Here is a 22,713-nt window from a genome sequence, read left to right on the forward strand (position 1 = left end):
AAAATATAGATGTCTGCACATGCATTAAAATATCTTCTTCTTTTTTACAGCTGCTGATAAAACTGATAGGCACATTCATGTTAGCTGTAATAGATAAATATTTTTTTCTAGAGTCTGAGATTCATTAGCTTAGAAACACACAAGCACTGGAATTATATTATGTGAAGTACAGAACCGAACTAAGCTCTATTTGCAAATTAATATAATAAATCCCCACCTACCATCACACAAATATTGTGTAATGATAATAGCTAAAGCTGAAAATTCTATCATTCAGTTTTGGAGCCGGTTCATACGGTATATCCATCAGCTCATTTTGACAAATAACTGCTTTCATGAATGATCCATTTGTGTGGTAAAGATACTGAGGAACACATAGCTGCAGCTTCTTTGAGCAGTATTTCCATATTCCAAAGATATCACACTCACGAAGGCTGCCACCATGACTTCCATGAGCATTCTTAAGACGTAATGATGATATGTATGTGCTGCAGTGGCCCCTCCTGACCAAGGGAGGGAGCTTTAACAAGGGGGTACCATACCAACCTTTACAGCCAACATGGGCACATGACTACAGTCTATGCTGCTGTCCTGTTAAAGGGAACCTGTTTATGAATCAGCATGGCCAATGTCTACATGTTGCCCTACAATAGCCCCAGCTGGCCAACTAGGGTGACAGGCAGCAGTGGGATGGATTTGCTGTAGACCAGTGCCAGCTAATTTGGTCTTCAAATGAAGCACATTTATTTCTTTCAAAGGATATGCTGAGCCATGCAAACAGTTAATTAAATGACTATAACACTTGGTGGAGACTTGATGATGTAGTACTAGTTTTGTTAAATTAAGATTTATTTATTTTTTAAAGAGCCTAGGCAAGCACTTTTAATAATTTGGCATTCAAACAAGCACACCTACCACAGTGAATCACTTATTTTTCAAAGCTACCAAAGACGGTAAAACACATTAACTAATCAACTTATAATTTAAATGTCTTACATGCATTCCATCACTCCATGTTGATTTTCCAATGTCCCTAATAGCACAGTGTTAAACAGTTTGCCTCTACGAGACCCCCTAGCTGGAAGAAGAAATGGTTAACTGAGTCTTTCAAAGCTGACTGGCTGTCTCTCCGAATAGGCCAAGTGAGCTGAGTAGATTCCTCTTACTGGTGAAAGTCTAGCTTACTTTTGCTGCTTTTTGTGTTGCCCATTCAGTTATGACACTTGGAAGAGCCTGTGATCTTGTATATGATTGTATGTTGGCTAAAAGCCACTTAATACTGCTTATAGGGAAGAAAAAGAACAGCTGTGTCAGATTGTGAGTCCAGTTCATTTTATTTGTACTTGTCTGTGGCTTAATAATGCTTTATATACAGTTTTTCATTGACCTCCACTTTTAAAAAAATCAGCACCCTAGTACTTCATATACAAAAAATCAAATCTGACTATGTATCTTTTCAGCATCCTGGGTTTTCAGTGTGGTGTGTTCTCCTGGCCACTTTATGGGTTGTATGCATGTCAGAAGACCGGAGTGACCAAGTGACAAAAAGTGTTTCTTGCTGTTTTACTGATTGAGGGTGGTGATATATATGTTGGTTTCTGCTTTCTTCTCTGTGCAGCGAAGTGCTTGTCACGAGACAGGTTGTTTACATTCCACAGAGTCTGTACTGTTGGAGGTTTTCCCACGGGAACGGGAGACTGGATGTGACGTACACTGGTTTCCTGTTTTTCACTGTTCTTTGCAGTTTCAGTGTGTGATTCTCTCCGTGCTTTAGAGGAGAGATGACGCTTTCTCTGCTCCGGCAGAGGGAAAATGTTTTTCTGTAACCTACCAGCTTTGAACTGTAAATAAAGTAGTATAGAGCATGTTGGCTCATACTTTTCATCATTCCGCTGTGCACTGGACACTGCTTACCTCCAACATTTGGTTATGGGCCCAGAAAAATGCAGTGTTTTGAGATTGGTCTTCAGAAGTCGGGCTCCTGGCAAAGGAATAAAGGAGCAAAGAGGATCGGAACAGCGGCAGAGGCACGGATCGCAAGGTATCTGCTCTGCGCGTCAAAATGATTGATGAAGGTATGTGCTACTGCTCCGGGCAGCCTGCCAGCTTCTAATTAATGGCTTTATGGCTGGACTTTGAACTTTTATAGCCGGTTTTGCCGCGGCACAGGCAAATGGCTCAAAGGGACGCTATGCTGGGGGAAAACGAAAGTAAAGTGCAGCTGCAGCTCTATGACGCAGCAAGAATTTAGCACAGCATAGAGAAAGCACTTGGGGACTTTCACTTTTGAACTTGCTTTTGGAATGCAGTTTGAAGCAGCTGCAGATAAACAAAGCATATAAACAGAAGAGCGGCACAGGCTCACATGCAGAGGCTGTTTTGAAATTGCTTTTGGATTGAAGCAGCTGTACACAGAAGCAGCATGTATACAGCAGCTTGACTTAAAGCAGCATAGATGACGCAGGAGGCAATTGCCAAAGTCATGATGGCTAGCTGCAGAAGGCTGGATGAAGCAAGTGGGGAATTTGATACCACTGATCAGCCAAATGCTCAACTCACAGTAGCCTGTGAAACTGCCATGATTCAGAATGGAGCAGATCGGCGGGGTGCTGGCTGCATGGGAAAGGGGGAGACTTCACAGTCATCATCCCATAGTGCAGTGGAACCACCAGATGGCGCCAAAGCTTTGAAGGCAGTGAAATGCTACTCGTGTGGACGTCTAGGCCATATGAAGAGGGAATGCAAATATCCCAGGGCCAAGACAGAGCAGCGCAGCGAAAGCTCATCGCGTGGAAAAGGCCAGAGCAAAGGCAAAGGTCCGGTGTCCAGGACAACGCAGCACAAGGCAATGGTCTCACGCTACGCTCCAAAGGTTGCAAAGGTTGCAGAGGTTGCAGAGGTCCAGAAAACGTCTAAATCTTTCTTCGTTGTTGATTCAGCTGCAACGCATCACATGTGCAACGATAAGCGACTGTTCGTGTCTTTTACACCGCAGGAAGGTGCGATTCACCAGGCAGATGGCCACACGATCCCCAGTAAAGGCTACGGAACTGTTGTTCTTCACAGTTTGGACTTATCGATACAGGATGTTCTTTATGTGCCGGATGCGAAACATAATCTGCTCAGCGTTGGACAGCTGACTGAGAAGAAGATTGACGTTTCCTTTAAGAACAATAGATGCATCATCACCAAGAAAAATGGTTATCAATTGTATGCTGAATTTGTTGATCGTTTGTTTCTTTTGTATTATGATGATGTTGTGCAGGATGACACTTGTTGCATTGCAGGTTCTAACAAAAGTTTGCATGCAGATTGTATTCATGCTTTTCACAGGAAATTTGGACATTTGCATTTTGAGGCAGTATCTAAAATGCCTGCCTTGGTTGAAGGTATGACTATTAAACCCTGCAGGTACCACATGAAGTGCAAAGCATGCGCAGCAAACAAGGTGAAAATGGCTGCGAAAGGTAAGGTGTCTAGTAGGCAAGCTACAGAACCATACCAAATTATTCATGCTGATTTGGTTGGACCACTAGCGCCCTCTTTGGGTGGGAATAGGTACTTCATGGTTCTTATTGATGCATTTTCCAGGTATATTTATGTGTACAATCTCAAGCAGAAATCAGAGGCTTTTCCTAGGTTCAAGGAATTCTGTGCTTGGTTGGGAAGTGTGCATGGTAAGAAGATTAAGATTCTTTTCACTGACCGGGGGGGAGAATTCACTTCTCAGCAGTTTGAAGCTTTTCTGGCTGAGAAAGGACTTCAACACGATTTGTCTAGTCCTCGCTCGCCATGGCAGAATGGACTTGCGGAACGAGCAAATCAGACATTGCTTCAAGGGTTAAAAACCTTGCTGCATGATGCAAATCTTCCAGAGAGTTATTGGGCCGAAGCTCTCTCATGTTTCACTTACAGTTATAATCGCAGGTTATCTTCAGCGATTGGTTGTACCCCCTATGAGAAGATGTTTGGCAAGAAGCCATACATCAAACACATGAAAATTTTTGGTTCGGACATGTCGGTTCACTCACCACAAAACTCCAAGTTAGACAAGCGTGGTTTGCATGGTATCTTTCTAGGTTATCAGAAAGGGTCTTACAGAATAATGATGACTGACTCTAAGGAAATTAAGCTCACAAGAAGTGTTGAGTACAATGCCAAGTGGGGGGAGAATGTGGGAATTTTTCAATGTTATCCTGATGACAGTGATGAGACTGAGGATAGTCAAAAGCAACCGCAACAACCCACACCCACTGATGAAGGTTCTGATTCTGAGTCTGAAACTGAATCGGGTGATTCAGAGGATTTCAAGAGTGCGAAAGCCTCTATGCGACCCTCTGAAAGCTCTGATCAAGAATTGGAGGAACCATTGTTCACAATAGGTCACTTTTCTCCTAAGAAGGAAGAGGAGAGTGTTGAAGACTTGAGGCTAATTCGTAGGTCACAGAGAGCCACAAAAGGCAGACCTCCAAAGAGATTTGCTGATGAGTTTGCTAAGATAGCAGTAACAGCTGTTAAAAGCTCCAAGAAGGTTTTTGAACCTTCAAGTTTCCAAGAAATCCAGGATTTGGATTCAAAGGAAGCTGAGCCATGGTTAAATGCCATGAAGGCTGAGCTTGATTCCTTGGAAAGGAACAAAACATGGGACCTTGTTCCAGTAGTTCCAGGAATGAAATTGCTTGGAAGCAAATGGGTCTTCAAAGCGAAGACTGATCAAAATGGCAAGATAGTCAGACACAAAGCCAGATTGGTAGCCAGAGGATTTGCACAGGTACCAGGTGAAGACTATCACGAGACCTACTCACCCACAGTGAGGTATGAGAGCATTAGGCTTATGCTCAAGCTAGCTGCAGAAGAAAATCTACACATTAGTCACCATGATGTGAATACAGCTTTTCTATACGGATCTCTAAATGAATCACTTTATATGCTTCCACCTGATGGCGTACAGGTAAAACAGGGATTTGTTTGTGCTCTGAAAAAGTCAATTTATGGTCTCAAACAAAGTGCACGGTGTTGGCACACAAAACTCACTGAAGTATTGTTTTCTCTAGGTTTTAAGCAAGGGAAAGCTGATCCATGTGTGTTTGTCAAAGAGGAGGGGCAAAAGAAACTGTATTGTTTGTTTTATGTTGATGATCTTTTATTCTTTTGGAAAGATGTCACAATGTACAATAACGCCCTAGCTCAACTGAAAGAGCACTTTGACATGAAAGATCTTGGTGAGGTAAACAACTACCTATCTCTGGAAATAGAGAGAGATCAAGATGGTAACATTCTAGTACACCAGTCACGGAAAATTGCTGATGTGTTAAGCAAACTAAACCTGATGGATGCTAATCCTGTAGACACACCGATGATAACAGGTTATCAGGTAGATGACACTGAAGAAGCATTTTCTGACACTACACTGTACAGAAGTGTGCTAGGCAAACTAAACTTCATTGCCAGATGTTCAAGACCAGACATTGCTGTTAGCTGTAATTTGCTAAGCAGACAAGTCAACAATCCTACTGTTAAGGATTGGAAAGCTCTGAAACGCATAGCGCGGTATTTGAAAGGCACTATGCATTACAGACTGAGATTTAACAATCAGAAGTCTGGTGGTCTTGAGATATTTGCAGATGCAAGTTTTGGAAGTGACACTACAGACAGGAAAAGTACGTCTGGAGTTTGCTATAAGTACAATCAGGGTCTATTTGATTGGTCATGCAAGAAGCAAACAACAGTTAGCTTAAGTACTTGTGAAGCTGAACTGAATGCACTGTCTTATTCACTTAAAGATTGTGAATGGTTGTTACAATTGTGCAAAGACATGAAAATTCCTGTCAAATGTCCAATCCAGGTTTACCAGGACAACAAAGCATGTTTGGCTTTGCTGAATTCTGAAGGTTGTAAGCAAAGCACGAAGCACTTGCAATTGAAATTGCAACATGCTAGGGAATGTATTCAGAAGGGACTCGTAACGGTGTCCTATATGCCAGGTAATGAAATTCCTGCTGATGTATTGTCCAAGATTGTATCAAGGGATCAACACTGTACCTATGTGCAGAAGTTGGGTTTGTACTGATATTGTACGAACACGCTGCCCAGAGATGTTCACAGAAAGGGGGAGGATGTTGGTTTCTGCTTTCTTCTCTGTGCAGCGAAGTGCTTGTCACGAGACAGGTTGTTTACATTCCACAGAGTCTGTACTGTTGGAGGTTTTCCCACGGGAACGGGAGACTGGATGTGACGTACACTGGTTTCCTGTTTTTCACTGTTCTTTGCAGTTTCAGTGTGTGATTCTCTCCGTGCTTTAGAGGAGAGATGACGCTTTCTCTGCTCCGGCAGAGGGAAAATGTTTTTCTGTAACTTACCAGCTTTGAACTGTAAATAAAGTAGTATAGAGCATGTTGGCTCATACTTTTCATCATTCCGCTGTGCACTGGACACTGCTTATCTCCAACAATATATTGTGGGCTATGTAAAATTAGGTAGTGGGCCAGAAGAGTGCCAGATTTACATATAAGCTAAACAAGCTAAAGCTTAGGGCCCACTCTCTTGGGGCCCCCAAAAATTTTTAAAGGAAAAAAAACCTGGATGTACATTTCCAAAATATAAGATAAGAAACAAATAAAATAAAACCTACATACAGCAACAGTCAGTGGCGTAGCGTGGGGGGTGCAGGGGGGCCGGCCACACCGGGCGCAACATCTGGGGGTTAGGGTTAGGGGGCGCAAATCCACGGGTTAGGAGGCACAAATTACTTGCCTTGCCCCGGGTGCTGACAACCCACGCTATGCCACTGGCAACAGTGTTTCGTTTGGTGTTGTGTAGGCTCCTATGATGTAAGTAATGGGCCCCGCCTGCTAGCCTGCTCCCTAAAATATCACTGGTTTGCTCATTTCTATATACAGTGGTACCTTGGTTCTCAAACTTAATCCATTTCGGAAGTCTGTTCCTATACCAAAGCATTCCAAAACCAAGGTGTGCTTTCCCATAGAAAGTAATGCAAAATGGATTCATCCGTTACAGACTTTTAAAAACAACCCCTAAAACAGCTATTTAATATTAATTTTACCATCTAATAAGACCACTGATCCACAAAATGAAAGCAATAATCATATAAAAATCATTTTAAGTTAGAACTTAATAATTATTTCACTATTAATATACCACTTCTTAATTGTATTTCACTATTAATATACTTTTTCTTAATTGCATTTCAGTTCAACAATTACTTTGATAAAATTCATATTTTGTTATGTGCAAATGGCTTTAGATACCTATTAGATCCAAAATTACCATATAGCATATATTCAACACAAAAAACAGTGACAATTTGTTGTTGACAAAGGACAGCTGAACATATAAAGGGCCCCATTACCTTCAGTAGCTTAGGGCCTCATCAAACCTAAATCCGGCCTGGCCAGAAGCAGTCTGGGGAGTACAAATTGAAGATGCCTTAACAAGAAATAAAAAAGAGGCATGTTTCTATGCCTACTGAACAAAGAATGTGCATATTGCCTGGATAATATAGAAAATGGTGTTGAGATATCCATATTCCCCAAGGCATGTTGGAGATTATGCATCATGACTAGTTAATATGCACATTCTTTTCTTCATGGAAGGAATATGTGCACATTCTCCTGGTGCACAATGGGTGGTTATTATGCATGTTAACCACTCATATGTGACTGTGTGTGTTTGTGTGTTTATGTGTATTCATTCCTCTGGTTGCAATCTGAAGTGGTACAGGCAATTTTACTCTCACAAGACTTTACTGTAACAATCTACAGCACATGTGGTCCCAGTCAAAGAGTCATACGAAGACCTCACCTTGAGAAGATTACAGGCCACCATTTATGCTGTATCAGCATGTTATGGATTTATTTATTTTAATATTCATATACTGCCTTTCCAGGAAATGTGCAAGGCAGCTTATAGTAACACAATTTAAAATGGTATGATTGATAAAAACAGAAAAAAAGAGTAAACGTTTTATGAAAAGAGTAGCATTGTTAGGAAGTTAGGCACTGCCTACACAGAGAAATTCCAGCTGTGTGTCATAAATATGTGTATCACTTTGGGGAGCGCAATAGTCTGCGATTTGTGGGCTTCATATTACTACCCACTCCCACTCATCATACTGAGAAGAATTTTACTGGTTAAATGCTTAAAAAGGGGAAAGGGAGCCACTTTCATCGTGCCAATTTCCCCCCCTTTCTAAGTCACCCTAAAAAGCAACAGCAAGTCTCAAGAATGTGGTGCATCTCTGAAATCAGCACCCATATATGGTGGAAGCGCAGCCGAGTTCTTTGTTGGAAAAGAGCTTTAATAGCTGTCCAAATATAGTAGTAATAGCCCGGGGGAGAAAGAGAGAGATGAAAGTGTTATCAAGCAAATCTGATATCAGTGATGGTATTAGCTACAACAAAGCGGGCAGGCCATGGAGAAAATCAAAGTTCAAAAATACCCTGTGGGAACTTGTGCCACAAAGTGCAATAGAGATTAAATGTGGAAGAAGTCCAGAGGGGAAACAACCAGCACACGCTATCAAACTGAGACTGGTTTGTAAGAGAAGAGAAGAAGAAGAAAGCATGATCATGGTCTTCCCTTCCTAAATTGCCAGAAAAGGAAAGTCACACCGATAATGTGCTATTTCTCCCCTCTCTCCCTAGATCAAAACACAGCAGCAACTGCAAACTGGTGTCTGCAGAGACAATGTATCTGCAATCAGACGGAGGCTTAATATATGGACTTACCAGTATATAGCTAAAATTTCTTTTGCAGCCCCCAATTACCTATCAAAAGAGCAAGAATGTCATTGGATAATAAGAAATTAAAATTAAGCATGCCAGGGAAGAGAGAGCTAGGAATTGGAGATATTAGCAATGTAATGGGAGAAAAATTCTAGATGAGGATAAAGCAGTGATATTTCAGGTTCACGAACTGCAAGATTGACTTTTCTATTTGTCTATAGTGTCTGATCTGTAATTTCTTGCATATGACTATACTTCCTAAATTTGTTTAAACATATTTATGACTTGGTAATGCTTTACGGGGTGAATAAAAGTGAATAAAGCTGCCATAATATTAAGGCTGCAATCCTATGCATGCTTACCTGAGCTGGAAATAAGATTTAACTGATCATAAGACTGGGATGCATTATATATGCTCAGTTCTCCAGAGGTTCTTAGTTATTCTCCCATCTCTGGATTCTCATATTCCTGCTAAGATTCTCAAACCTTAAAACTTACAAATACCATCTGCATCAAGAGACACGGTGTTAATGAACTTTCCACTATTTTATAATCATGTACTTTTTATTTTATTTTGTTGGATAAACATTTAATCCTTCAACAGCCTGGCATTATGGCCTTGAGGTTAATATCTCAATCTATTTAACCTTTAACATGTGTAAATGTGAACATTATAAAACACCCAACCAAACGGAGGCTATATCTCCTGTTCCTGGAACAGTGATCTAGAAAGTAAAATATTATTCTCTCTCTCTAATTTAAGAGTTTTAGGAGGCTAAGAAGAGAAACACTGCAAGCCAACCAAAATGAAAATGAAATACAATTATCATTTTTGTCTTAAAGCACATAAACCAACACCACTTGTCTTCCAAACTGAAGAGTGCAGAGATGACAAAGCATCATGAATAGAAAATAGAAAAACTGCTTTGTATTGAGCCAGATCTTTACTTTATCTACCTCAGCAGCTCTCCAGGATTTCAGACTGGGCTCTCTCTCCCAGCCCTACCAGGATATGCTAAGGACTGAACCTGGAAACTTTTGGATGCAAAGCAGATGCTCTACCCACTGAGCCACAGCCCTTCCCAAGATGGTAAGATTGTGCGACTAAATAAATCATTCCAGTCTTCTCTACAGTCCACTATAATTACTAAGCTTAAAAATGTATTACTAGACCACATTATATCTTTTCCATGCCCACAATTCACAACGTACATGTCAAGACAGCTACACATCTCATTCCACACACATCTCTCTGTGGACTATTCACATTATTGCTTCAGATGTAACTTAACAAAATAATTCTCAGATGCTTTCATCCTCTCCCCACCCAATGCCTATTACACCTGGGACTCCTTACCTCTCCTTTGTCCATTTTGCATTCCTTGTAAGTCCTTTTGCTTATCTTATGTGCCAAACAAGGAGATGTTTTGATCAAATTCCATGCACACATAATTTTTCCAGTAAAGTCTATCAATAATCACCCACTGAACGAAGTAAAGAATTCGAAAACACAGGCAGTGTATGCGTTGCTTCTTAGACTAAACCATATTGTTATGAACAGCTACATTTTGGGCTAGAATTGTATTGATTTTCTAGTTGAGAATGCAAATCCTCGGAGGGCAAGGATCAAGCCTTTGACCTATGTTTTACACATCAAGCATAATGACTATATTTAATAAACCACAAAATTATAGCATCAATTCCTTGAAGCAAATTTTCTCCAAGTTATAATCAACCTCTGAAGGTCAGTGATAGCTCCCTACATGTCTCTTCCCTGAACTGCCTTGCACTGTCTTTCAGAGAAAGACTCCACAGTTGTTTGTCATCGTTTCAAAGTATTGCATGCTATTAACACAGAAACACTAATGCTGGAAACAACTCTGTAACTTCCTTGCATAAAAATATGCAGATGATTAACTTGAAAAAGAGCTTTCCAGCCTGGTTGAAGAGCTCCATTCTTGAATCATAAATTATCTACACATGACAAGAAGTGGATATCAAAAGTGAAACTAGAAAGTTACAAAATGCAGTAGAAGCTGCTAAGATGACAAGCTGCTACAAAACAGCTTTGATTATTATTTGACACCACCGCTATAAGAAGTGCATGTAGAATTGTTTCTATCACCTTCCATCCCTAGATTTGCTTGTGAGGAATGTTAAAATTGTCTTTTGGCTGCTAAGAATTTTATTTTTTTCTAAAATACGTTTGGAATAAAGAACAGCTGAAAATCTCAAACATTGATGTTGTATTAGACCTACTGCTAAAAAGCTTCAGTTTAAGGCATATTGGCAGAACCCTTTTGAGGGACCGTTTGCAAACCCCACACGTTAAGGCTGATTTTCCTAGCACTGACTTTAGAATATCGAAATGGTTTGCATTGTCAGCACTTGGATCACAATAGATCCGTTCTGTAGCTTAATGAGGTCATGAGGTTTATTTATGCCTGAAGTTCCTATAGAACCGCTCACATTCCCAGGGAGGCAGAGTTGCAGGCTGGCCACAAGCACACCCCGTGTACAGTGGGGGGCGTGGCAATGCTGCCCATGTCATTGGGAGTTCCAGCTGCATCACACCCCACAGCCAACCAATCTGGTCGACCGGGGGTGTGGTTTACCTGATTTAAACATCCTTGTGGCCAGGGCTCAGTCTCCTCTTCTCCTCCTGCGTCGGATCTCCCGACCTCCCGCCCTGTTTTCATGCGTTTCTCATCTTGGCCTTGCTATGAACCACGGTTGGTCACCTGTTGAGGGGGCCAGGTAGGAATTTTCCCACTTGGCAAATTACCACCAGCCATGTGGTTTTCGCCTGCCTTGTAGTAATCGTCAAAACCTAGTAAGGTTTGGCGGTTAGGCATTGGTAAACCTGGTTTATGGGAGGGGAGGTTGTGGCCTTCACTTGCCCCTCCTCTTTAAGGATATTCCGTTAAAGGGATCCGGGTGTGTAGATTCTGTTTGAAACCTGGGTAAGGGTTAGGGCCATGCCACGACCCCATCGCGGACCCTGGGGGAGCTCGCAGTTAATGTACAACAGGATTCCCCCTACTGGTAGTTGACCTTTATGAGACTACCTGCATGATGGGCAGGAGTCTGATATAGTCGGTTCAGTTCCAGTGCCTAAGCCAATACTGCTCACATCTGCAACCAATAAAGTTGTGGCCTTATTTATTCCATTAACCCAAAATACTGGTGTCTGTGTGTTTCATTATCAAAGAAATGGGGGTGGGGCTCGGGGCCTCGCCATGCAACCTGATGCTGTATGAAACTTCTTCACTACTATCTTAATTAGAAAGAAGCAGCTTTAATTTCTGTAGGAGGGCATAAACAAAAGAGACTGCTCAAGGCATTGATTCAGAATACACTAGCGACTCATCTTGCATAGGTGCCAGGTTTTATTCATCACATTAAGTTCATCTTAGAAGGCAGAAACGGATTTGGGAGCTTAGAGCAGTGGGCTTTGATTTGAACTTTTCAAATGACGAAGACTCTCAAAGGGAAGCTGTTACTTTATACCTTTTCATGAACTTTTTGTCCAGGCTCCATTCCTTTGATAAGCTCTGAGTCAGTAGGACCCTCTCCTGATGCCATTTTCCTTTGAATGTGTGCATTTTGTTCACGCAAAGCTAGAATCTAGAAAAGAATTAAGATTAAGGTCAGAACAAACAGCAAGTAAGAGTTTCATTTCTTGAGCACAAATACACAGCATTCTAAGCAGTAATGTGATAATATTTTAACATTATTCTCCACATTGTATCAATATGCTACAAATCTAAATGTGGGAAAATATTTAAAGATGGTATCTCTTGTTATCATCTTTCTTCATCACCCTTAAATGCTATCATTTTATATCTTCCTTCAAGCCTTTATCAGCTATGCATTTGAAAGAACTAGTTTATGTGATTATGAAAGGTCAAACTAAGCGTGATGCAGCAGTTCCATGATTGGAACTTGCAACATATTTTTCCTCTCTTAAAATGCACCTACAGTCAGTGGAGGAGCTGATATGGATCAAGACCATGGTCAGGGAGAGTTTTAAACAATAAGTTATCAATTGGGGGAAACATTTGCATCGAGGGGCCATTTCCAAAAGGAAAGGAGAGCAAAGAGGGGTAACTCATCTTCTCTGTACCATAATCCTAATTGAGGACACCCTCCTTCCCACACAGCTATGCTTTGTAAAGGGAAGAGATGAAATCAAACCCTTTAAGAGAATAGAGCACCCCATCAGTCTAATAGGTTTATCAGCAAAATTGTTAATGATACTGCACTTTACAATACTAAAGAACCAGGGCCATCTTATCTATAGGAGCTAAGGGTGCAGGGCACCCGGTGCAGGGCTCTCAGGGGCGCCAGGCTGAGAGTCCAGGGCCTGAGAGTTGAGTCTGGGGACGAGCCCACCTGTCAGTCGGAGCACTGCAGCTGGCTCTTCTGCTGCGGGTGGCTCTGCGCCATGAGTTCGGGGGTGACCGAGCCAGCGAGAAGCTGAGGCAGCTGGCTGGCTCCGCTCTCCTGCGTGCCTGGGACTGGGCAACCTGGGGAGGGGGCGCCAGGCAGATCTTTGCACCCTGGCGATGCATATACTTAAGACAGCCCTGTAGAGAACACACCCCTCAAAAAGCACAGAAGCCATCATGGTTTTACTTCAGCATCCCAATTTCTGTTCGTAAGACTGATACTCAGAGAAAAAAAAATAGTATATGCAGATTGAAATCGTTTGATCTCATAGACACTCAGATCAGCAAGATCACTCAGTACAAGTTTTACACAAGGTTGCTTCTAACAGACGTGAACAGAACTTCAATTTCCAAAATAGCTCTATATTTAACTGTGCAGTGGGGGTGATGAAGCAATAACATCCATTGATTTCTTTCAGTTGGGACACATCCTTATTGGGTTAGAAGAGCAGTACTGGATTATGCTATGGGACACATACCGTATGCCTTCTTCATACAGTGGTATCTCAGATTAAGAACTTAATTTGTTCTAGAGGTCTGTTTTTAACCTGAAACTGTTCTTAACCTGAAGCACCACTTTAGCTAATGGGGCCTCCTGCTGCCGCTGCTGCAAGATTTCTGTTCTCATCCTGAAGCAAAGTTCTTAACTCGAGGTAATATTTCTGGGTTAGTGGAGTCTGTAACCTGAAGCGTCTGTAACCTGAAGTGTCTGTAACCCGAGGTACCACTGTACATTACAACACAAAGCAGCAAACCCAGCTGAAATAGGCTGTGGGGCCATGCCTTCCCTCACTGTTGTCTTTCCATATTCTCAGATAACTTGTTCCACTTTGAGGGGGTTCCTTGCACAACTGAGGATATGTTTAAAAACGGTTCCCCACTGCAGCAGTTATAGCAGAATACAGGGTAGCTGGCTTGAGTCATCAGGCTAAAAGACATAGTCCTAAATCCAGCGCTTTTTTTTCCCCTTAAAAAAAGGTTAGGGGTACTCTCATTTTGACTCAAGAAAATCACCAATCGGGAAAATCAGAAAAATAAATACAGTAAATGGACAAAAGGCAGCCAATTGGGGGGTGGAACTTACGATTCACCGTGCTAGAGAATATACTAATTTTTAAAAAAGTTTTTAAGTTTATTCTCCTGCTAGATTCACAAAAGGTTTAAGGGTATGCGTACCCCTGTGCCCCCCCCCCAGAAAAAAGCACTGCCTTAATCCCTTTTTTACTCACATGGTGCCATCATGGGTGCCATACCTGAAGAGGGCTGTAGCATCTGCCAACTCAAAACTGCCTGCCAATGTCTAAGTAAGCAACTTGCGTGACACAACCTAATTGGTCCTGAACCCCTGCAAGTGGCAGCCAATGAGGAGGAAGGGAGGTGGGGGAAAGTAGAGTATCACAATGTCACATTACACATCACACTTAGTTTGGCATTACTGGGATGTGGTGACAGAAGTGGGGAAAGTGATGTCCACACTGTTGCTGTCATACACAATTTAGATCTAACTGTAAGGAAGCTCCTTATACCCTTTCTTTTTCTAGAAAAGGAAATACTCACATTATAAAGGATATAGAAAGACAACAAAGGGCAATGTTTGAATTGTGCTGAATCACTGCCTCAATTTTGATCACAAAGTGTGTCTAGGCATTTTAGCTGCAATGCTAACAGTAAAAAATAATAATACTGGGAAATGGTAAAGCAATCTATGCCAGATGAGCTCTTATTCATTTTGGTGAGCATGAAATTCTGATAGTAATGATACAGTACATGTTATTTATTTATAAACTGTCTTTATCGCTTTTTATCCAAAGCAGAAATAAATCTAAAAGAGAAATAAATTGGACACAATACATTCATAATGTAACATGCCATTACATGCAACCACTTCACAGCTCAAGGGATTAATAAAATAAAAAAGTGGGTTGCTTAAATGTTGCACGGCAGGGTGGATATCTAAAGTGACTGGTCACATTGCTCAACTAAGAATCAGAGGCTGTAGAAATCATTATTAGACTTGGTGGGGGATGTATGGAATGGAACAGAGACCTTCTGCTCTGATGCAGCCATAATGTAATTCTGAGCTAAGTAACAAAAACACACTTCCATTTCATTTGCTCTGAAACAGAAACAGCCCAAAATTAATAGGAAAAGGTTCACATTCGTTTTACACCCACCTGGAATACAGATACTTCATTTATCTTAAGAGTCATAGAAATAAAAGCTACAATGGGCATAAACAACACCTACCTATTGGACCCCTAAATTAAACTGGTGTGTCTCCATTAACTTAATTTCCAGAGGATATCATGGTCCACACTTGAAATCAGAAATCCAGGTTGGTTTCTGTGCATATACTTGTGTCTCTGAACTATACTTGCTGGCCCATGCTGAAACACAACACAGGGAGAGCGAAATATGCCTTTAAGGAAAATTTATCAGGCACCAACCTGCTCTTTCACCAGGAGGCCAAATATTAGAACTTCCTTAAGCCTTAGCCAAAAAATAAAAGAAACAATCAAAATGCAAAAATGGAGGGAAATGGAAAGAAAATATAATGCTGTTAGAGAGGGTGGGGAAACTCTGGGCCAGTCCATTTAGCCCATAAAGCTGTTATGGACAAGCCACACCCATCTGCTTTACACCTGAGGTTGGGGGCGGGGAGTAAAGATTAGTGGCTGGGCCAAAGTACTGTGACCCCCAATGAGCTGGATGGAAGAGAAAAAACCTATTCCCCAAACCAAGGTCTTTCCTCTTTCACTATAATAAAGATTTCAGTCTCTGCATTATACATTATGCATTTACTTTATGGAACAGAAATAAATAAAAGAAATTATATACAGTGGTGGTTGATTATTAAAAGCAGACATGGCAATGATATAGATCGGCTTCTTATCCAAGGGAAATCCAATGCTGTTTTTTTTCTTAATGCTCCTTGCATTTAAAAACATCAGTCAGCAAAACGGATTAAATTATGTCAGTCTAATTATCTTGATTGGAATTTGCTTCCAATTCAATCACTTGTCTAGGATGTACTAAAAGGGTTTAATTTAATTAACAGTATAGTAAAAATGTAAAGAGGTCAAGGTCTATTTTCAGAGAAGGTTTGTCAGGTGTGTATAACATTTGAAAACACCTTATCTCGCCTCTCCTGTTAATTTGCAGTTCTTTTTTTCTTGGGGCAAAAATATGCTTTCCTTCTTATTTAAAGGAAAACCAAAAGTACAAGTATTTGCTCTGCAAAAAGGTGTCTCTAGGAAAAGCGAATAGTGGCAGCCATGCTATGCCCTGTGGGTTCTATGCAGGGGGTGGGGGCAGGGACTGTGCTTGGCACCTGCAGCCACAACCAACAGCCCTGCCACTTCCTGCCCACCCAGTGAGGCTTGCCACCACCTCCCTTCCTAGAACATGAGGCATTGCTGGCACTGCCACTGCTAAATTTTAGTGGCAGAACAAAAACATTGGGGGTATCGTCATCATGAAGAGAAGGAGTCAGGGAAGAGATGAAGCCAATGGGACCCCACATCCCCCAGTCATGCCCCAGTTGGATCTTCTTTGGAGGATAATAATAAGAATAATTCCAGCAGATTATTAAAATACAGTGGTACCTCAGGTTAAGTACTTAATTCGTTCCGGAGGTCCGGAACCTGAAACTGTTCTGAACCTGAAGCACCACTTTAGCTAATGGGGCTTCCCGCTGCTGCCGCTGCTCTGTTCTCATCCTAAAGCAAAGTTCTTAACCTGAAGCACTATTTCTGGGTTAGTGGAGTCTGTAACCTGAAGCGTATGTAACCTGAAGCGTATGTAACCTGAGGTTCCACTGTACAATGATTCAGCAAATATTAAAAGCTTCCCTAAACACAGCTGCCTTCAGGTGTCTTCTAAAAGTCAGATAATTATTTATTTCCTTGACATCTGATGGGAAGGTGTTCCACAGGGCGGGCACCACTACCGAGAAGGCCCTCTACCTGGTTCCCTGTAACTTCACTTCTCATAGTGAGGGAACCACCAGAAGGCCCTCGAAGCTGAACCCTAGTGTCCGGGCAGAACGATGGGGGTGGAGACACTCCTTCAAGTATACTGGGCCGAGGCTGACCTAGGGCTCTCAGAGGAAAACCCTGTGTTAAGCGCCCAGGGCCCTCAGGGAAACTGGCAAGCTGACTTTCCCTTTTTCAGAGACAGATACTGAGCAGCCACCAAGCCCTAGGGAGCACAGCTGCCTCAAGATACAGACTCCGTTGGCTACCAGATTCCAAAATGCCAGTTGAGGAATACTCGTGAGGAAGCTAGTCATTGCAGAAGACCAAATCAGTAAGCAACATGGGTGCCTTGTTGCTGTGTTCTTGGTGTAGCTCGAAAAGCCTTCAGTTGCAGGCATGGAGTACCAGAATGACATCTTTGTGCCAGCTTCCTGACTCAAGGGTCACTGCCACCTAGGTGTTCACTGAGCTTGCCATGTTTGAATCTCCGACTGTTTCTGAACCTTGCTTCTTGGGTTGCCCCTGTGAGACTTTCTGTTCCTCAGCAGGCAATAGCATTTACACATGCCTTGCCCCACCTAGCCTTTCAGCAGACTATGACTTTGAGAACAGCAGGAGCAGCAGCAGCTGGGAAGAGAGAGGTTCAGGGATATATATATAAAGTACCCCTGACAGTTAAGTCTAGTCACAAATGACTCTGGGGTTGCAGTGCTCATCTCTCTTTACTGTCCGCAGACAGTTTTTCCAGGTCTTGTGGCCAGCATGACTAAGCTGCTTCTGGAGAACCAGAGCAGTGCACAGAAACGCCGTTTACCTTCCTGCTGGAGCGGTACCTATTTATCTACTTGCACTCTGACGTGCTTTTGAACTGCTAGGTTGGCAGGAGCAGGGACCGAGCAACGGGAGCTCACCCCATCGTGGGGATTTGAACTGCTGACCTTCCGATCACCAAGCCCTAGGCTCAGTGGTTTAGACCACAGTGCCACCCGTGTGCCACACACAAACACAGTGGTACCTCGGGTTACAGACACTTCAGGTTACTCCGCTAACCCAGAAATAGTACCTCGGGTTAAGAACCTTGCTTCAGGATGAGAACAGAAATTGTGCGGAAGCAGCGGGAGGCCCATTAGCTAAAATGGTACCTCAGATTAAAAACAGTTTCAGTTTAAGAGCGGACCTCCAGAACGAATTAAATTCTTAACCCAAGGTACCACTGTGTGTGTATATATGTATGTATTTATATATGTGTGTGTATGTGTGTGAATTTTGGGACTACAATTCCATTCACCCCTGACCACTGGTCCTGTTAGCTAGGGATGATGGGAGTTGTAGTCTAAAAACAGCTGGAGGGTCAAGTTAGGTCACTACTGTTTTTCATGGTTTTGTGGTATTTTATGCATTGTGATTTGTTGTTACTTTTATTGGTTATAGATTGGCAATTCTTTATTGTGGTTGAACTGTTTGTTATTTGCTGATGTTTAAATTTACTGTTTACTATTGGATTCTGATGGATTGTTGAATGTTGCTTTGTTTGATATGTTATTTTTAAAGTTATCGTGACTTTTATACTGGAACAGATTGTTACTATTAATGTTTGATGTTTTATTATGTTTTTATGTCTTGGAAGCTGCCCACAGTGGCTTGGGCAACCCAGTCAGCTGGCGGGGTATAAATGAAATATTATTATAATTATTATTATTGACTTCTACTTGACTTTACATCTTAGATTGCCCCTGTTGATGTCTTGCTGCTCTGACCTGAAGCAGGACACACCCCCTCCCCAGGAAAGCCCTGGCATGGTACCCCAGCGTAACAGAATATTTCCTGTCAATGGTTTCATTCTCACCTCCCGCACCAAATTCTCTTAACCTTTAATCACTCAAGCTTGTTTTCCTGACAAACTGTAACAACTTTAACATTTGCAAACAGATGTTCCACATCCTATTAAAAATCTAGTGGGAAACTATATTTGTTTCACTGCAGCAAACAGTATTCAAAAGCAGGCTTCCTTCTTACCCTTCTTAGGAACAGATTTCTTCTACAGAGATGCTAATGCTAAATAAAATGTCTTGTGTCAGACCTCCATCTTGCATCTAAAGCCTTGAAGAGCCAGATAATTGAGAAAGCATCTATCCACATATGTTCAATTCTATACTAGCCAAACAAAATCTTGAGAGGAAGCTGGGATAAGAAGGATCCCCTTTGTCTTTGGAAGATAAGCTTATGTAGAAAGGTAGATTTTGCCAGCTTTGTGACTGCCATGTATTAAGAAAACAATGCAAAACGACCACATTCACACGTCACAATTGGGGATAAGAAAATCTGTCCATTTTTATTTCTCTCAGTTTCTCATCCCCCCCCCCAATTTTAAGTTTGGTTCCCCATGTTTCCAAAACAGTTTGCCATCCTTTATTTTTAAAGTCTTCATTAAAATTCACCAGCGTTTTACTGCAAATTTCTCTTACTACACACTTGCTTGGATGCAGTTTGTATGCATAATGTGCTTTTGCATATTATTTCCACTAATATATGCATTTATATGCACACTTTATGTAAGTAAGCATTTTGGTACAACTGACTTCACTGGAGAACTGCAATGCAAAATTCACGGCACAAAGCATAGTGTGATGGTGTGCTTGGATATAAGCTAAGTAGGATAAAATGTTATGATTCTGTAAGCAAAGACTACAATGAAGACAGAATAAATGCAAATAAATTATATTTGGCATTTAAGATACAGCCTGCTTGCTCAATTTCTGTTCCTGAGTTCTAGGTACAAATTATACTCAAGCCTTCTGAATAATAACAATAATTCTCCAGCTCCTAGTGTGGTTTCATTCATTTCTAATCTGATTAGTCACCACCTTCTCACTTAAAAATAGGGTGCCTGCTTACACATCCAGTTTAAAAGATATATATTTAGAATTGGTGGGGTTTTAAAATCTAAATAAATATACATTATTTTTATTTAGATAAATAGCCTACTTTTGTTTGAATATCTAACAGGGATATCTTACATTTAAAGAGCCTTGGCCTTGTATACCTGAAGGAGCATCTCCATCTCCGTTGTTCAGACACTGAGATCCACCTCTGAGGGCCTTCTGGTGGTTCCCTCACTGGGAAAAGTGAGGTTACAGGGAACCAGGCAGAGGGCCTTCTCAGTAGTGGCATCCACCCTGTGGAACACTCTACCTTCAGATGTCAAGGAAATTTTAAAAATCTGACTTTTAGAAGACATCAGAAGGCAGCCCTGTATAGGGAAGTTTTTAATGTTTGACGTTTTATTATGTTTCTGTAAATGCTGGAAGCTGCCCAGAGTGGCCGGGGCAGCCCAGTCAGATGGACAGGGTACAAGTAATAAAATTATTATTCATTATTGTTCTTAAATATGTGTGCAAAGACAACTGGATTTTCAAGAAAATTGACTACCATCAGTTTGCCAGAACTGAAACCTAAGATTTTTATATCAATAAGATGTTCTATATATTTTAGGTTGGAAATTGCCATGGGATGCCATTTATGGTGGCAACCTTGGGGCCAGAATAGAACATATCTTGCCTTTGTTCTTTCGTTGAGAGGCAACTTGCCAAATGATAGCTTATGGTCATAATGATAGGCTGATACGATGCTTAAATGGCCACATGCCACACTTGATGCAAAAGTAACATGTACAGTGGTAGCTTGTTTTGAGTCCGGGATCCGTTCTGGAGCCCCGGATGCTTGACGAAAGGGACGCTCTATGAAAGGGACACTCAACGAAGTGCTGCTCTGTGCACACGCGCTGAGCAGTTTGCGCTTCTGCGCATGCACGAGCAGCAAACCTGGAAGTAACCCGTTCCGGTACTTCCAGGTTTGCAGCGGACATTCGGCAAAATGGACGGTTAACAGGGCGGACGTTCGTGGAGGCATTACTGTATAATATTTTCTCAGATAGATTGCATCACAACTCAATGGTATACAGGCTGTGGCTACATCATCTTGCCGGAAAATTGTAAATGCCTACTTTCTTAGCCAGTGATGGAACATGCCAAGTTCAGTGAAGTTTATTTCTTTACATACAGTATTTGTCAAATTTGTGACCCCCTTCCCATTTCAAACTTTGCAAACAAGTCGGAACTGCTTCCTTCAGTGCCTTCATAATTGCAGTGCAAATGAATGCAGTGTTAACGAGAACCTGCAGTTTAAGGTGTGCTGCTTCAATGTGATAGGAAGCTAAAGCAAGAGAACCTTTTAAAATTCTGATTCTGTTAACCACATGCAGAAATTCCCCACAAACTACTTTAATATTACGTGGGGGGGCGGGGGGGCGGACACCTTAGGTTAAATGCTGAGGTTGAGGCTGAAGAGATGGCTTGAATGCTGAAGCACTCAAGATTTCCCATTCTCAACAGCAGGGGGTCTACTTCTTCGATCTGTTATTCGTTTAATAGCACATATATGGCATCTGTGTTGTGAAAAGGCAATCAAAATATTTTCAGCCACAGGAAGACGAGACGTTGCAGTAAGGACGGCTTTATATGGCATTTATCACTAGTGCAAGTTGCACTTTAAGGGAACAAAAGGCAGAAGAAAAGGCCTTTCAGAGTTTCAAAAGCTGGTTTGGGATGTTGCTTTCAGCAACCACAAAGCCTTTTTCATCCTCTTCTTAGGTGAAAGGATGCTATAAAGTACCTTTCTACCCAAAATGGGTTTCTTTCTCTCCACTTCAACTCTTTAAAAACAAAGGATTCCATCTCAGATAGAGTTCTAGCACACTCTTCCTAGAAGAACCGTGGAACGAAATCTCAGTGAAAACCACTTATTCTACACAATTGCCAGCTGCACCACAGCACAGATACTTTTACCCAGGGCTGGAGTTGATTTACAAAACCAGGTAAAAAGTAACCACAATTAGCATTGCTGTCAGCATCTGCATAATGCCATGTAGGCAATGCTGATGAGAAGAGTGGGTGGATTTGTATGGGAGAGGAAGAAGCGTGCCTGAATATCATCTTGCTTTGAAAGTGAAAGCTAGCTTTGCAAACATTTACATGCCAGTTGATTGTAATGAAACCTCAAAGTGGTTTATATATAATGTATGTGACACTTAAGGAAAGTAAGTATTTAAGTGGAGATGAACAGGACTTCCCCACATCCCAATAAATGCAAGTGCCTTACTAAAACTTTGGATTTTCTCATCCCTCAGATTCCTCAAATGTTTCTCCCTGACATATATGCCAAGAAGTTCCCACAGTGCGCAGCCACCCTGAATAAGTTGCCCACAAAGAGGAGCAGCTACAAGCATTTTTTTTACACTATCTCCCCTCCTCTGACATGTAAAGGGGGGAAAGTGAAGGACCCCTGGACGGTTAAGTCCCGTCAGAGGCAACTATGAGGTGTGGCGCTCATCTCGCTTTCAGGCCGAGGGAGCCGGTGTTTGTCCACAGACAGTTTTCTGGGTCATGTGGCCAGCATGACTAAACCATTACTGGTGCAATGGAACACTGTGATGGAAACCAGAGCACACGGAAATGCTGTTTACCTTCCCACCGCAGCGATACC

General features: G+C 41.7%; 1 protein-coding gene and 1 long non-coding RNA gene across 9 annotated transcripts in view; both read right to left on the bottom strand.

Moving 5' to 3' along the window:
- PPFIA2 (PTPRF interacting protein alpha 2) overlaps positions 1-22,713 on the bottom strand; it is a 266,490-nt gene that overhangs the window by 66,638 nt on the left and 177,139 nt on the right. For all 8 annotated transcript variants that reach the window (XM_081926581.1, XM_081926574.1, XM_081926575.1 and 5 more), the window contains one exon: positions 12,255-12,371. In XM_081926581.1, coding sequence (XP_081782707.1) covers positions 12,255-12,371 — 117 coding nt within the window. The remainder of the gene's footprint in view (positions 1-12,254; positions 12,372-22,713) is intronic.
- Positions 9,113-11,088, bottom strand: LOC309378505. Its single transcript, XR_014172119.1, has 3 exons — positions 11,004-11,088; positions 10,102-10,228; positions 9,113-9,251 (listed from the first exon to the last, which is right to left on the bottom strand). It is a non-coding gene; the product is annotated as an uncharacterized lncRNA (long non-coding RNA).

The sequence above is a fragment of the Podarcis melisellensis genome (genome assembly GCF_964234715.1).
Source record: "Podarcis melisellensis genome assembly, chromosome: 10".
NCBI lineage: Eukaryota > Metazoa > Chordata > Lepidosauria > Squamata > Lacertidae > Podarcis > Podarcis melisellensis.